Source organism: Hypanus sabinus, chromosome 24 (genome assembly GCF_030144855.1).
Source record: "Hypanus sabinus isolate sHypSab1 chromosome 24, sHypSab1.hap1, whole genome shotgun sequence".
Taxonomy (NCBI): Eukaryota; Metazoa; Chordata; class Chondrichthyes; order Myliobatiformes; family Dasyatidae; genus Hypanus; species Hypanus sabinus.
The window spans coordinates 19,188,943-19,205,441 of NC_082729.1; the positions used below are offsets into that span (position 1 = coordinate 19,188,943).

Below are 16,499 nucleotides of genomic sequence, written 5' to 3' on the forward strand. Positions count from 1 at the left end.
CATCATATTTGATGTACCAAAATGAACCACCTCACACTTATCTGGGTTGAACTCCATCTGCCACTTCTCAGCCCAGTTTTGTATGCTATCGATGTCCCGCTGTAACCTCTGACAGCCTGCCACACTATGCACAATGCTCCCAACCTTTGTGTCATCAGCAGATTTGCTATCCCATCCCTCCACTTCCTTGTCCAGGTCACTTATAAAAATCACAAAGAGAAGGGATCCCAGAACAGATCCCTGAGGCACATCGCTGGTCACCAACCTCCATGCAGAATATGACCCATCTATAACCACTCGTTTCCTTCTGTGGGCAAGCCAATTCTGGATCCACAAAGTAAGGTCCCCTTGGATCCAATGTCTCCTTACTTTCTCAATAAGCCTTGCATGGGGTACCTTGTCAAATGCTTTGCTGAAATCCATATACACTACATCTACGGCTCTACCTTCATCAATGTGTTTAGTCACATCCTCAAAAAATTCAATCAGACTCATAATGCATGATCTGCCTTTGACAAAGCCACGCTGACTATTCCTAATCATAATTATTCCTCTCCAAATGTTCCTAAATCCTGCCTCTCAGGATCTTCTCCATCAATTTACCAGCCACTGAAGTAAGACTCACTGTTCTGTGATTTCCTTAGCTATCTCTACTCTCTTTCTTGAATAAGGGAACAACATCTGCAACCCTCCAATCCTCCGGAACCTCTCCCGTCTCCATTGATGATGCAAAGATCATTGCCAGAGTATCCGCAATCTCCCCCCTTGCCTCCCACAGTAGCCTGGGGTATATCTCGTCCAATCCCAGTGACTTATCCAACTTGATACTCTCTAAAAGCTCCAGTTCATCCTCTTTCTTAATGTCCATATGCTCAAGCTTTTCAGTTCACTGTAAGTCATCCCTACAGTCGCCATAGTTAATACTGAAGCAAAGTATTCATTAAGCAAAGTATTCCTGCTATCTCCTCCAGTTCCATACGCACTTTTCCATTGTCACACTTGATTCATCCTATTCTCTCACCTCTTATTCTCTTGCTCATCACATACGTGTAGAATGCCTTGGGGTTTTCCTTAATTCTGCTCGCTAAGGCCTTATGGTCACTTCTGGCTCTCCTAATTTTATTCTTAAGCTTCTTTCTTCTAGCCATATAATTTTCTAGATCTCTGTCATTACCTAGTTTTTGTGAACGTTTCATAAGCTTTTCTTTTCTTCATAACTAGATTTTCAACAGCCTTTGTACACCATGGTTCCTATAGCCTACCATCCTTTCCATCTCATTGGAACGTTATGCGGAAAGTCACGCAAATATTCCCTGAACATTTGCCACATTTCTGCCATACATTTTCCTGAGAACATCTGTTCTCAATTTATACTTCGAAGTTCCCGCCTGATAGCTTCATATTTCCCCTTACTCCAATTAAATGCTTTCCTAACTTGTATGTTCCTATCCCTCTCCACTGCTATGGTAATGGAGTTAAAATTATGATCACTATCTCCAAAATGCTCTCCCACTGAGAGACCGGACACCTGACCAGCTTCATTTCCCAATACTAGATCAAGTACAGCCTCTGCTCTTGTAGGCTTATCTACATCTTGTGTCAGGACACCTCCTGAACACTCCTAACAAACTCCACCCATGTAAACCCCTTGCTCCAGGATGATGCCAATCAATATTTGGGAAATTAAAATCTACCACCACGTCAATCCTGTTATTGTTACACCTTCCAGAATCTGTCTCCCTATCTGCTCTTTGATGTCCCTGTTACTATTGGGTGGTCTATATAAAAAAAAACATCCAGTTGAGTTATTGACCCCTTCCTGTTCCCAATTTCCACCCACAGAGACTCAGTTGACGATCCCTCCATGACTTTCTTTTTCTGCAGTTGTGATACTATCTCTGAACAGCAGTGCCATGCCCCCACCTCTTCTGCCACCCTCCTGGTCCTTTCTGAAACACCTATAGCCTGGCACTCTAATAACCATTCCTGCTTTGAACCATCCAGGTCTCTGTAATGACCACAACATCATAGCTCAAAGTACTGATTCACACTCTCTCATCTGCTTCTTGCATTAAAATAGACACATCTCAAAGCACATCCCTTCTCTATCACCCGCCTATCCTCCTTCTCACGCTGTCAATAAGCTTTCTCTATTTGTGAGCCAACTGCCTCTTCCTCTGTCTCCTCAGTTTGGTTCCCACACCCCCCCAACAATTCTAGTTAAACTCTCCCCAGCAGCCTTAGCAAACCGCTGTTAGGATATTAGTCCTCCTCGGATTCAAGTGTGACCCCACCTTTTTGTACTGGTCGCGCCTGCCTATAAAGAGGTCCCAATGATCCTGAAATCTGAATCCCTACCCCCTGCTCCAATCACTCAGCTACGCATTTGTCCTCCACCTCACTGTGTTCCTATACTCACCGGTGCTTGGCACAGGCAGTAATCCCGAGAATACTACCTTTGAGGTCCTGCTTCTCAGCTTCTTTCCTAACTCTTTGTAGTCTGTTTTCAGGACCTCCTCCCTTCTCCTACCAATATCGTTGGTACCAATATGTACCACGACCTCTTGCTTCTCACTTCAGGAATTCGTGGATGCGATCTGAAACATCCCGGCCCTTGGCACCTGGGAGGCAAACTGCCGGGAGGCTGGGAGTCACCCAAACATCCCACATCTGACACCCAGTTCAGAACACCAGCCGCACAGGCATACTTCCTATTCCTCACATGTAGCTTACCTCGCCTCAACCCTCTATTGCCGAAGCCCCGTTGAAACGAAGCCTTCCTACTCTGTCTACCTCTACCCCATTGCCTGCCTTGACACCTGCTCTATAAAGCTGTCTTCTTCTAAATCCTTCCTGCTGGTCTAACTCATTGATGTCCACACACTTGTGCCTCGATCAAACCGCTGAGATGGTTGGAATTGTTTGAATGAACCTCTGTTTCTGCTTTGTTTCCACTGTCTTATGTTAGAGTGCGTAGGTGTGACATGAGCAGGTTCATGAGGATCTGAGTGATTAGATTGGTGACTTATTGTCACTTGCTGGAAGTGACAATAATGTGAAAGCTTGACTTGCTATAATGTGAAGGAGAGAGGAATGGGCAGGGAGATGGGAGGGTTGGGGTGTAATGGGAAGGGAAGGAGAGATTTAGAGAGGGTCCATAAGATCCTCCCTCTCTGTGCCTCTCATGGTTTATACACCCAACATTTAAGTTCACCCCTTAACTCGATCTCCTACGTCACCCCTTGGTTTCCTATGCTCCAAGGAATTAAGAGCCGACGAAACTGAAATCCTCAAGACCTAGAAATCTTCCGTGCAGTTTTCCCAGTGCAATGATCTGCTTCACTCGAGCAGGTTGTGGTTGTCCGTCGTGTCCGATGATGACAGGATACCTGTGCGGAAGAGTTTTAAAGTGGAAAAGTCTTTGCAATGGGGCAGTTTCACAATCTCAGTCTCAGAGGTCCGAGGCCAGTTGTGTTGATCTTATTTTGTCAGTCGTGCTGAGGTACAGTGGAAAGCTTGTTTGTATACTGTTCATACAGATCAGGTCATTTTTCAGTGCATCGACGTAGCACAAGGTAAAGGAATAACAGAATAAAGTGTAACAGCAGAGAAAGTGCACTGTAGCTGAACAATAAGGTGCAAGATTGTAAGGTCAAGCATCCTCCTTAACGTACTGGGGAACTTTTCAATAGTCCTTCGACAGTGGTGTAGAAGCTGATGGTGATGCAGCCAGTTAGAATGCTCAGAAAGTACATCTGTAGAAATATGCGAATGTCTTTGGTGACTTACCAAAACTCCTCAAACTCCTAATGAAATATAGCCACTTTCATTTGGACATTTTCTCCCCTTGAACGTGTGGGTTTCCTCTGGGTGCCCTGCTTTCCTCCGAAGGTTCAAAGACATGCCTGTTGATAGGATAATTGGTCATTATAAACTGTCCTGTGATTAGGCTAGTGTTAAATGGGTGGGGGGGGGGGGAGGTTGCTGGGAGGCACGGTTCGGTGGGCTGGAAAGAGAGAATCCAGCGAAAGGGTCCTCATAGTGATGATGGAGTGCTGTTTAGCTCCTGCCCAGTCTTTGTAACCTTATCAGTGTTGTTTTTTTCACCCAAACTCCTTTCAGAAGTCAATAGAGGCATAAAACAGGTTGCTTCATGATCGTTTTCTAAAGTGTTAGTAGAACAAAGAGAGTTGGAAATAAAGTGTAACAAAAGGCTGAGATCAAAGAACATAGTGCCAATGTGCTCATCTGTTCTTGTACCATAGATAAAGAGACATTTCATTCAGATTCATACAAAAGAGTGAACCGATCATGTAGCCCCTATTCAAATCTTGTGAACACAGTGGGGGACACACTGAACAATTGTATTTACATACTGTGACCACTAGGAGACATACTAAACAGTTACATGTAGTTATATAAAACATAAGCAGGCATAAATTGTTAAACTGCAAAGAAACTTGCAATTATACTGTCAAATCCAACTTCAGCTTCTTGCTGCATGGGCACAGTTAAACCAGTGCTGTTCTCCGACATATCAGGGATATATGTGTAATATTCTTCTTAGCCCATCACTGCTGCTGGGGCATAGGCTGCCGAAAGCAGCTCGCCAGAGTCCTCTGTCCTGTGCCAGTCTTTCATTTTGTCAAGGAGTGGCCCATCAAAAATCCTTGTACACTATCCCTCAGAACCATTCACTGTATGTCCTACCCTGTACACCGAGGTCTCTCAATCCCTCAGTACTCCCCCGACCCTATCATTCACTGTGTGTGTCCTACCCTGTACACTGAGTTCCCTCAATTCCTCAGTACTCCCTAGGTTCCTACCATTCAGTGTGTGTGTCCTAACCTAAGTGAAGTGAAGTTAACATTAAAAGAAATGTACAAACGTTTGTATTTCCCTGTGAGCAGCGACCAGGAGATACAAGATTGAGGTGAACTTGAGCTGCCCAAGGTTCACTCGCAGGCTGGTTCTCAGGATGGTGCAGGGTTTAATGGTGTCTGATTCTCTCACCCTCTCTTCCTCCCTCTTCTTTCTCTCTCTCTCTCCCCCTCTGCCTTCCCTCACCAGGGACGAGTTCAACATCAAGGTGCTACATGCATTCGTGGAGCTGCACGAGTTCACCGACCTCAACCTGGTGCAAGCCTTGCGGTGAGCCTTCCAGCCCCTTCCACTCTCCCTACGGTGACTTGCTCTGCATCTGGTGGTGTCTTTCGCTGGCCCATGCTTTCCATTCCCTGAGGGTCTCTCGCATCCTCACTCCCTTCATCTCTGTCTCTCTCGCTCCCTCCCGGCCCCTCGTGCTCCCTCCCAGCCTCACTCCCCCTCCTGCTTTCCCCCTCGCTTTGCTTCTCTCTCTCTCCTTTTTCTTCTTTCTGTCCACTGTTGTCCTCCCTTCAGCTCCCTCTCTTTAGTTACCATTTCCTCCGTCCATTGCCCCCACCCTTCCCCCAATCCCCCAGCCTGAATTATTCACCCTCTCTTTCTCTTCCCTCCTCCCCCCATCCCACTGCTTCAGACAGTTTCTGTGGAGTTTCCGCCTCCCAGGAGAGGCACAGAAGATTGACCGGATGATGGAGGCGTTTGCCCAGAGATACTGTCACTGTAACCCGGGAGTCTTCCAGTCCACAGGTAGTCACCCCTCTCTTCCTCCCTCCATCCCTCCCCGGAGCTCTCAGGGATCCCAGCGCAGCTCCCCTCCATGGTAACCCAGGAGTCTTCCAGTCCACAGGTAGACATGACACTCCTCTCGCCCTCCCTTCCTCTGTGCTGCCCCAAGGCTGCTGTGGGATCATGGTGCAGCTTCCTTCCACTGTTACTCCAGTGTCTTCCGATCCACAGGTAGAATTGGAATCGGTTTACGATTGTCACATGTACTGAGATACAGTGAATATCTTGTTCATACAGATCAGATCATTACACAGTGAAATGGAACTAGATTACTTACTTAAGCCATCACTCCTACTGGGGCTTAAGCTCAGCTACCACCTGCCAGATTCCTGTCCTGGGCCAGTCTTTCAAATTCTCCCAGGTGCAGCCCATCTTCTACATCCTCTCCCAGGGATGAGATTTTGGAGCTTCTGTTGGTATTTCTGTAGCTCTGGGTTTTTTCGGGATGGTGTTGCTCGCCCCGTGTCCAATCTTTCTCCTTCCGCAGCCAGGCTTGTGACCGTCAATGGTGGAGTCGAGCTCTGTTAAGGTGAAGCAAGAACGGAAGGTAGTATAAAGTGTGTAACAGTTGCTGGAGCAGTGCAGCGCAGATAAACAACAAACTGCACGGTTGTAACCGGGTAGATTGTGCGGCCAAGCCTCCACCTCATTGTGTAGAAGGCCAATAACGGGGGTAGAAGCTGTCCCTGAGCCCGGTGGGAGGTGCTTTCAGGCTTCTCCCTGATGGGAGAGGGGAGAAAAGAGAATATCCGGGGTGAGGGGAGTCTTTGATTATGCTGGCTGCTTTACCAAGGCAATGGGAAGGGAGGAAGGACTAGTCTCTGTGATGTGCTGAGCATCAGAATTGGTTTATTATTGTACTACTTGTAGACCCCAGCCCACGGACCCCACTGTTCCAGAGGGTTGAGTTGTACTGTGTGAGAGAGCAGTGACTGACCACGTTTTGACTTGATTGTTCACATCTCTCCTTGACCCTTCGCCCCCAATTTCCACCATCACCACCCCCTTCCACCACCAACCCTCCCCCTCACTGTCATCCTCTTCCCCGTCCCCTCTTCACCACACCTTTCACCCATCCCTGACCTCCCCTTCCCAATGCGCCTCTACCCAAACCACCCCTCTCCTCAACCCCTTCCCATATTCACTATCTCCCACACTTTATCTCTTCCTCCCCCCATCTCCTTCCCCCTCCCTATCTCCCCTCCTTTATTTCCCTCTTCCCACAGATACCTGTTATGTTCTCTCCTTCGCCATCATCATGTTGAACACCAGTCTACACAACCCCAACGTCCGGGACAAGCCCACTGTGGAACGCTTCATCTCCATGAATCGTGGCATCAACGATGGCGGTGACCTTCCTGAGGAGCTGCTCCGGGTGGGTGTGGGAGAGGAGCGGTCTCCCACTCCCGTTAAACTGACCGGGACGCCGTCTCCTGCTCCCGTTAAAACTCACCAGGATGCCGTCTCCCGCTCCCGTTGAGCCCGTCGGGTGGCCGTCTCCTGCTCCAGTTAAAACTCACCGGGACGCCGTCTCCTGCTCCCGTTAAAATTCACAGGGACACCGTCTCCCGCTCCCGTTGAACCCACCGGGGCGCCGTCTCCCGCTCCCGTTGAGCCCGCCAGGGCGCCGTCTCCCGCTCCCGTTGAGCCCGCCGGGGCGCCGTCTCCCACTCCCGTTGAGCCCGCCGGGGCGCCGTCTCCCGCTCCCGTTGAGCCCGCCGGGGCGCCGTCTCCCGCTCCCGTTGAGCCCGCCGGGACGCCGTCTCCCGCTCCCTTTTATTCCAGCGGGGCCTCGTCTCCCCATCCCTTAAATCCCAACAGGTCTGTGGTTGTCGAACTTATAAGTGTAATTGGATGAACTGAGTGAGGAACTGGTCAGCTTGCATAACCGGGTGTCTTATTGTGCTGTACCACTTTGGGAAATGGGATTCGGCAGGGTTTGTGGAATAAACCGTTCAGAAGGAGGGTGGTGTTGAGGGGCTAACTTTCTCGCTTCCTCTATCACCTCTCTCTCATGCTTGCCTCTCTCTCTTTAACCCATCTTCTCTCTTCACCCTCACTCTGCCACCCCACCACAGAACCTCCACGAGAGCATCAAGAATGAGCCCTTCAAGATCCCAGAGGACGACGGCAATGACCTGACCCACACCTTTTTCAACCCTGACCGGGAGGGCTGGTTGCTCAAATTGGGTGAGTAAGCAAAGGGTCCGGTGGAGGGGAACGGTGATGGTGGGTGGGCTGGTAGGGTCTACTCAGCTTCCCACCCTACCCCGCATCACCTCAACCCTTCTGTCCTCTCACCCGATGGGCAGCACAAATTTCCTGGCACACCTTTCTGTCCCTCTGCTCTACTCCAATCCCAGAACAACCATTCCTCAACACAATAGCCCCACTGCATGTGACTTGAACCCGCCTCTCCCTCCCTCCCTTTCTCCCCATTCCTTCCACCTCACCGCTCCCCCCAACCATGCCTTCCCCTCCCCCTCCTCACCTCACACTCTGCCTCCCTCCACCCCTCAATGCAGCTCCCTCCCCTCCCCAATCGCTTCTCTCCTCATTGCTCCCTCTCCACCTCTCTCGCCAACATCTACTCCACATATGTACCTGCTCCCCACACATCTCCCCTCCCCACCACTTCTCTCTCCCCTTCCTCCCCTCCTCCCTCTCCCCTCCTTCCTCCCTCTCCCCTCCTTCCTCCCTCTCCCCTCCTTCCTCCCTCTCCCCTCCTTCCTCCCTCTCCCCTCCTTCCTCCCTCTCCCCTCCTTCCTCCCTCTCCCCTCCTTCCTCCCTCTCTGACCCCTTCCCCTCTCTCCCCTCTCCCACCTCCTTGCTTTCTTACCACATCCCTTCCCCCTCCTCTCTCGCCCCTGCCCTCCCTCTTGCCCCTCCACTCCTCCCTCTCCCCGCTCCTTCTCCCTCTCCTCCCTCCCCTCTCCTTCTTTCCCTTCATTCATTCCACACATTATCCCAGCCCATATTCATCCCTGTTCTCTCTGAACCTTTCTTCATATTGTGTACATTCCCCCCTCCCTCCCACTGTCCCAACTCCTCCACCCCGCTTTATTGCTCCTCCTCTCCTGCAATTTCCCCCCTCCCCATCCTCTTCCTCCTCTTCCCCTCATCCCTATCCATCCTGACAATCTCCTTTTTCTCCCTCAGACAGTGCCGCTTTTTTTGCTGGCCGTTGGCAAGCCTGTGTCCTGCTCCCTCCTTCCCTCCTTCCTTTCGTCGTTCAGCCCTGCCCCATGTCATTCACTAGATCAGTAAATTTTGGGGGTGTGGGTGTTGGGTGGGGTGTGGTGCTCCAGGGGAGTGATTTCTGGATATCACAGCCATCCTGACTCCATGCTCCCGACTGTCTGGAAAGTTCTCCTCTCTCCAGGGGTTAGGGTGTGGAAGCAGTTTGTTGGAGTGGAATTTCTGTCCTCCGGTCGGATCCCCCTGACCTGCTGTATCATGTCACCAAGCTGAAGGTTGTGTCGAGGAGAGTGGATGTGTGTGTGTGTAAGATTGAGAGTGCGAGTGTTTGTGAGTAGCAGAGAGAGAGAAATGGTTTGTGTGTGTTCCAGAGGCAGAGAGAAAAGAACTGTGTGAGAGATAGAAAGGAATGTGTGTGTGTGTGTGAGAGAGATTGTGTATGTGGCAGAGAGAGATTGTGTGTGTGAGACGGAAAGAGATTATGTGTGTGCGTGAGACAGAGAGAGGTTGTGCATGCGAGGCAGAGAGAGAGGTTGTGTGTATGAGACGGAAAGAGATTATGTGTGTGCGTGAGACAGAGAGAGGTTGTGCATGCGAGGCAGAGAGAGAGGTTGTGTGTATGAGACGGAAAGAGATTATGTGTGTGCGTGAGACAGAGAGAGGTTGTGCATGCGAGGCAGAGAGAGAGGTGTGTGTGAAAGTCAGAGAGATATTTTGTGTGTGTGTGTGACCTCGTGGATGCACCCTCACTCTAAACATTGGCACGCGATCGACTTCATCATTGTGAGATGTAGTGACCTCAAGGACGTTCTCATCACCCGTGCCATGAGAGGTGCAGAGTGCTGGACTGACCACCGTATGTTTGTGGCCAAGCTCCATATGAAAGTGTGTCCCCACCTTGCGGCTCCAAAAACCCTTTAAAAGGCGGCTAAATTGCAACTGCTTGAGAAACACAGAAGCAAAAAGTGAGTTTTGACGCATCCCAGCTGAGAAACTAAGGGAGCTGGAACCTTGTCTGAGTTTGGAAAATACCATGGAACAACAGTGAACCTATATCAGCTCTGCGCTCTGAGGCAGCAGCTCAATCCATTGGCCATAAGAGCAGGAACAACCAAGACCGGTTTGACGATAACTCAGATACCATCCACAACTTGCTTATGGACATGCACAAAGCACACCGGGCAACTTTAGATAACCCTTCATCCACCAGCATCAGGCAGAATTGGCAGGGCAGCTCAGAGGAAAGTGCAAAAGGCAATTCGGGCCATACAAAATGAGTGGTGGACTGAAAAGGCACATGAAGTCCAGTCCTTTGCTGATAATAATGACATGCATAATTTTTACAATGCTGTCAAAACCATCTGTGGCCCAGTAAATCGATGCATTACTCTCCTGAAAACAGCAGATGGTCGAACACTTCTGAAGAATCAGAAGTGCTGAGGTGGGCTGAGCATTTTAACACTCTGCTTAATTAGGATTCTGATGCAGACCCCACCATCCTGGACAAACTGCCTGAACTTCCTCCTATCCACGACCTCAGTCTACCACCAACCTTCCAGGAGGTTCTATCAGCTGTCCATTCCCTTAAGAACAACAAGTCCCCTGGCACTGACAATATCCCTGCTGAGTTACTGAAGAACGGAGGGTACATGTGTATGTGCACTCTCTACCAGTACATCACCAAGGCCTGGACTGACGAGAACATCCCACAGCAATGGAGAAATGCAAACATCATTGTAATTAATAAGAAAAAGGGTGACAAGGTCATCTGCGGCTGTAGTAGGGGCATATCACTCCTTTCTGTTGCTGGAAAGGTCCTGGCTAAGGTGATGCTTCAGAGACTCATCAGCAACATCACCGAGTCGATGCTGCCTGAATCGCAGCGTGGATTTAGGAAGAACAGGAGCACGATCGACATGATCTTCACAGCCCGGCAGCTTCAGGAAAAGTGCCGGGAGCAACATCAGGACCTGTTTGTGGCCTTTGTTGACCTCTCCAAAGCTTTTGACGCGGTGCCAAGGGAGCTCTTATGGGATGTCCTCATCGGGTTTGGCTGTTCCAATAAATTTGTTAACATCCTCCGTCAGTTTCATGATGGGATGACTGCTCGGGTGACCATAGGAGGACAAGAGTCTGAGCCCTTCCTTGCATGCACAGAGGTGTGTGCGAGTGCCAGTGCTCTTCAACATCTTCCTCTTGTGTGTAACCAAGCTTCTCCACAACGAGATTGAAGACGGCAGCGGTGTGGCGGTGGACGTCAGATTAGATGGCAACCTCTTTGACATCAGGAGGCTCTACCCAACCACCAAACTCCGTAGAGAGCGGGTCCTGGAGCTGCAGTATGCAGATGACTGTACTCTTGTGGTCCATACTCCGGAGGATCTTCAGACTGTCCTCGCTGTGGCGGTACAGCAGGGCTGCCTGTCAAAACCACTAAAGACAGAAGTGGTTTGCCAATGGAGTACCAGTGTCCCATCCACCCTACCTGCCATCACTGTTGGTGATGAAAAGCTGTCGGTAGTGCCATAGCAGCATTGACAATGACATCCAGAGCTGCATTAAACAGGCATCAGCTGCCTTTGGGAGACTTCGGTGTAGAGTCTTTCAGAACAGGAGCCTTCGTCCCTCCACAAAGGTCACTGTATACCAAGCGGTCTGTGTCACCGCCCTCCTTTATGGCTGTGAAGCTTGGGTAACCTACAGCTGTCACATCAAGTCCTTGGAGCGCTTCCACAAAAGCTGTCTCCAGTGCATCCTGGGAATCACCTGGCATGAGCAGATGCCTCACTGAAATACTTGTAAAGACCAACTGCAGAAGTATTGAGGCCATGATCATCCAGCGTCAGCTGCAGTGGCTGGGGCACGTGATAAGGATGCCCCCATGTCGGCTACCCTGCAGAGTGTTATACGGCCAGCTACATCATGGTCGACGCTCAGCTGGAGGGCCGAAGAGGCGCTACAAGGGTCAGATGAAGAATAGTTTAAAGAAGTGCAAGATCAGACCCGAGGACCTGGAGGATGTTGCTGCTGACTGTATCACTTGGCGACAGCTGTGTAGGGACGGAGGTTGTATTCCGGAAGATGGGAAGAACAACCAGAAGAGAGCTGGGAGAAATGCAGCCATGGTTGCCATCACTACCACCACCATGTATACATGTTCCACCTGCAATAGAGCTTGTGAGTCCAGGATAGGACTGTATAGTCATCAAAGATCTCACCGTTAAAGGAGTGGATGTCGTCATCAGATCTCGGTGGACAACTGGAGAAGTGTGAGTGTGTGTCAGATAGAGATTGTATGTGCATGAGAGATTGTGCCTGAGATAGAGGATGTGTGTGTGTTGTGCTAGAGACAGAGAGATTGTGTGTGTATGTGTATGAGAACGAGAACATGGAGAGAGATTGTGTGTGCGTGATAGGTTGTGAGTGTTTGTGAGATAGAGAGAGAGATTGTGTGCCTGTTTGTGAGACAGAGATTGTCCTTGTGTGTGCATGACAGGTTGTGAGTGTGTGTGTGTGACAGAGAGAGAAACAAAGATTGTGTGTATGAGACAGAGAGATTGTGAGTGAGACAAGGAGAGATTGTGTGTGTGAGAGAGAGAGCGAGAGTGTGTGTGTGGGAGGCAGAGAGGGTGTGTGTCTGTGTACATGGCAGAGAGAGAGAGAGATTGTGTGAGACAGAAGGATTGTGTGTGTGTGTGTGTGAGAGAGACAGTGAGAGAAAGAGAGACAGCTCAGGATGACTACAAGCCCCTACAGGCAACGCCCACTTGGTGGACAGGTGGGCAGTGTGACTGGGGAGGCGACAGAAGCCTGTTCAACAACCCACTGTACTGGCAACCATTGCATGCCCAGACTGGAGATCTCTTCCCTTCTTAGTTATGGGTAACACCCTGGATACAGGGAACAGGGTCCCCATCTCGTTCTCCGTCCCTTCCAATACTGATCGAATGTGAGGAGTAGATAACCCCACTTTGTGTTACTGCCAATCCTTTCGTGTGCTCTCGTAACTATTGGTTTCTCCTCCTCCATCCTGGGTTTGAATAACCTTTTCTTTCTCTCTCTCTCTCTGTATCTGTCCCTCTTTCTACTTCCGGCCCCACTTTTGCTCTCTCTATGTATTTTCCTCTCCTCGTATATCTCATGTTGACTCTCTCTCTCTCTCTTTCTGTCTGTCTGTTTTCTCACTGTCTCTCTCTATCCCTAAAAATCTCCATCTTCATCTTGATCTCCCCATCTTTCTTTTGACTCCCATGCCCCTATCCCCACCTCTCTATACCACTCCGCTGCCCCTTCCCCCATTATCTGCCACTGCTCCCCTTCCCATGTGTTCATTCCCTCTCCATGTCTGCTTCCCATCTCTATTTCTCTTTCTCTATTTATATTTCTCTCTCTCCTTCTATTTCTGTATTTTCCTTTCCCTTTCCTTCTTTCTCTCTCCATCTTTCCACCTCTCTTCCCCTCTCCTCTTCCCTCACTATCCTTCCCCTGCTCTCCACTCCCCTCCTCTCTCACCCCTCCTTCCCCCTCCCTCCATCTCCCTCTGTGGGCTCCCTCTCCATCTCCCTCCCCCCTCTGTGTTCCCCACCTCCGCACTGTTCCCCCTCGGCTGACGAACGGCTTCTCTCGCTCTCTGCTTGCTTTCTGCTTCTTCTCAACCTAGGAGGTACGTAAACTGTGTCGCTCTTCCCTCCCCCTCCCTCATCACCCCCACATTCCCTCATCACATCCTCCCCCACCCTCCGCATGCTGCTCTCCCTTGTGTAACCCTCCGAACCTCCCCTCACTTCCCCCCTCAGCCTCACTCTCTCTTACCTGCACTTCATCTCCCTCCTCCACCCCATCAGCCCCCCTCCCTTTCCCTAGTCTCTGTGTACGTATGTCTCAGCTCAGTGACTCAGGATGACCTAGTTGGGGAGAGACAGAGATTTGGCAGAGCGGGTGGGTCCAGGGTGCGTGCATGGTGGGGTGGGTCTGATCTGGTCAAGGACTGAGAGGAGTAAGTGTTGGGGGTTGGAGGGAGGGAGTGCTGTTTCAGGAAAAATTCATTCCCCTCCACAATCAGGTTTCTGAATTGACAATTAACTCATGAACACCGCCTCAGTATCCCTCCCCCTTTTGTGCTGCTTATTTAATTTAATATTTATTATTATTTATTATACTGTACTGCAAAAAAGTAACAAATTTCATGATATGTGACAGATATATTAATCCAGATTCTGCTTCTCAGGGGGCGTAGCAAAGGGGAGGTGAGGGGAAAGACGCCACTCCCTCCACTATCCTGGCAGTTGGGAATGAAGTTCAGGGTGAGGAATTTCCTTTCTCGAACTTACCTGGGACCAGTTCTGAACCCATGATTTTCCTGCCTCTCTCCCAGTGGGAGAAACATAGAAAACCTGCAGCACAATACAGAACCCATCTGACGATCTGGAAACAGTGGAGGGTTTGCTCATGATCACCTTGAACCCCACTTCCTGGTGAGGTAGATTGGATATACACGCTGCCACCTCTGTCCAACACCCTTTTTGCAATCCTATCTCACCTTCCCATTACCCCACATCCCCCTCTCTCTCATGAAATCTCCACCCGTCAAACCACCTTCCCTCCACTGCACCACCTCTCCACACCCTCCCCTTCGCTCTCTTCCCTGTCTCCCCTTCCTCTCCATTGCCTGTCACTCCTCCCTCCCTCTCTCCCTCCCATGTTACTCCCTCAGTTTCCATCCTGTATTCCTTGCTTCCCTCTCTCGCTCCCTCCCTTGCTCCAGTGGTTTCCTCTGCCCCACACTGTTCCTGAGCCCCAAATTATCTTGTACACCTCCCCTAACACTCTAATCTGACCCACAGGATCTCCACAACCCACTGCCCTTCTCCAGTCTGTCTCGCTGACCACGTGCTTGGGTGTTACCCCTGGGCAGTCAATTGTAACTGATGTGGGAGCGGAAGAGGCAGAGGGGGAGAGGTAAAGAGATAGATTATGTGGTGGGGGGGGGGAGGATGGGGCAGAGTGAGACGAGAAGGAGGGTGAGAGAGAGAGAGAGGTGGTAGATGTGGAAGGATAGGTCGAAGAGAGAAGGAGGCAGAGAATCAGAATCGGGTTTATTATCACTGGCAAGTGACATGAAATGTGTTAACTTAGCAGCAGTTCATAATCTAGCAGAGTGAGGAAAAAATAATAAAATATAAAATAAAACAATAAATAAACAAGTAAATCAATTATGTATATTGAAAAGATTTTTTTTTAAAATGTGCAAAAACAGAAATACTGTATATTTAAAAAAAAACTGAGGTGGTGTCCAAAGCTTCAATGTCTATTTAGGAATCAGATGGCAGAGGGGAAGAAGCTGTTCCTGAATCACTGAGTGTGTGCCTTCAGGCTTCTGTACGTCCTACCCGATAGTAACAGTGAGAAAAGGGCGTTCCCTGAGTGCTGGATGTCTTTTATAATGGACGCTGCCTTTCTGAGATACCGCTCCCTAAAGATATCCTGGGTACTTTGTAGGCTAGTGCGCAGGATGGAGCTGACTAGATTTACAACCTTCTGCAGCATTTTTCAGTCATTCCATACCAGACGGTGCTGCAGCCTGTCAGAATCCTCTCCACAATACAACTATAGAAGGTTTTGAGTGTATTTGTTGACATGCCAAATCTCTTCAAACTCTTAATAAAGTATAGCCGCTGTCTTGCCTTCTTTATGACTGCATCAATATGTTGGGACCAGGTTAGATCCTCTGAGATCTTGACACCCAGGAACTTGAACCTGCTCACTCTAACCACTTCTGATCCCTCTATGAGGATTGGTATGTGTTCCTTTGTCTTACCCTTTCTGAAGTCCACAATCAGCTCTTTTGGTTGCTGCGGCACCATTCCACTAGTTGACGTATCTCACTCCTTTATGCCCTTCTCTCAGCAGCTGAGATTCTACCAACAATGGTTGTATCTTCAGCAAATTTGTGAATGGTATTTGAGCTATACCGAGCCACACAGTCATGTGTATACAGAGAGTAGAGCAGTGGGCTCCTGAGGCGCACCTGTGTTGATTGCCAGCGAGGAGGATATGTTATCACCAATCCACACAAACTGTGGTCTTCCGGTTAGGAAGTCGAGGATCCAATTGCAGAGAGAGGTACAGAGGCCCAGGTTCTGCAACTTTTCAATCGTATTGTGGGAATGATGGTATTAAATGATGAGCTGTAGTCGATGAACAGCATTGTGACGAAGGAAAGGGCTGGGGTGGTGGGGACAGAGGAGAGCGGAGGTTGCCAAGACATGAGTAGGGGGCAGAAATGGGAATAAAAGGGGATGCAATAGGGGACAGATAAAGGAGGCAGGGAGGAGGGATGGGAGCAAGAGGAAGGGCAAAGTGGAGGGGGGAGGAAGGGGAAGAAATGAGAGATGGAATAGTGGACACAGGTGTGAGCGGTTGGATGGTAGGGAGAGGGAGGAAGGGCTAGAAAGCATGAGGGGGCAGAGTCGGAGGGAGAGAGATAAGGGGAGGAAGAAGGGGAAGGGAGGAGGAGAGATGAGGGGAGGGAGAAGGGGAAGGGAAGAGAGTGGTGAGAGAGAGCAGAGTGAGAGGAAGGGAGGAGGCCAAATGTGAAAAGAGTGTGGCAAAGAGAGGAGGGAGTGATGGGG

General features: G+C 49.7%; 1 protein-coding gene across 3 annotated transcripts in view; it reads left to right on the forward strand.

Annotated features, from left to right (window-relative positions):
- LOC132380542 (cytohesin-2) overlaps window positions 1-16,499 on the forward strand; it is a 43,034-nt gene that overhangs the window by 17,855 nt on the left and 8,680 nt on the right. Inside the window, exons 5-9 of one of the 3 annotated variants that reach the window (XM_059949432.1) lie at window positions 5,071-5,151; window positions 5,519-5,631; window positions 6,897-7,045; window positions 7,749-7,860; window positions 8,830-9,508. In XM_059949432.1, the coding sequence (XP_059805415.1) occupies window positions 5,071-5,151; window positions 5,519-5,631; window positions 6,897-7,045; window positions 7,749-7,860; window positions 8,830-9,011 (637 nt within the window). In that variant the 3' untranslated portion in view covers window positions 9,012-9,508. Of the gene's footprint in view, window positions 1-5,070; window positions 5,152-5,518; window positions 5,632-6,896; window positions 7,046-7,748; window positions 7,862-8,829; window positions 9,509-16,499 lie in introns of those variants that run through there. The other 2 variants (XM_059949430.1, XM_059949431.1) reach the window with 2 other exon arrangements.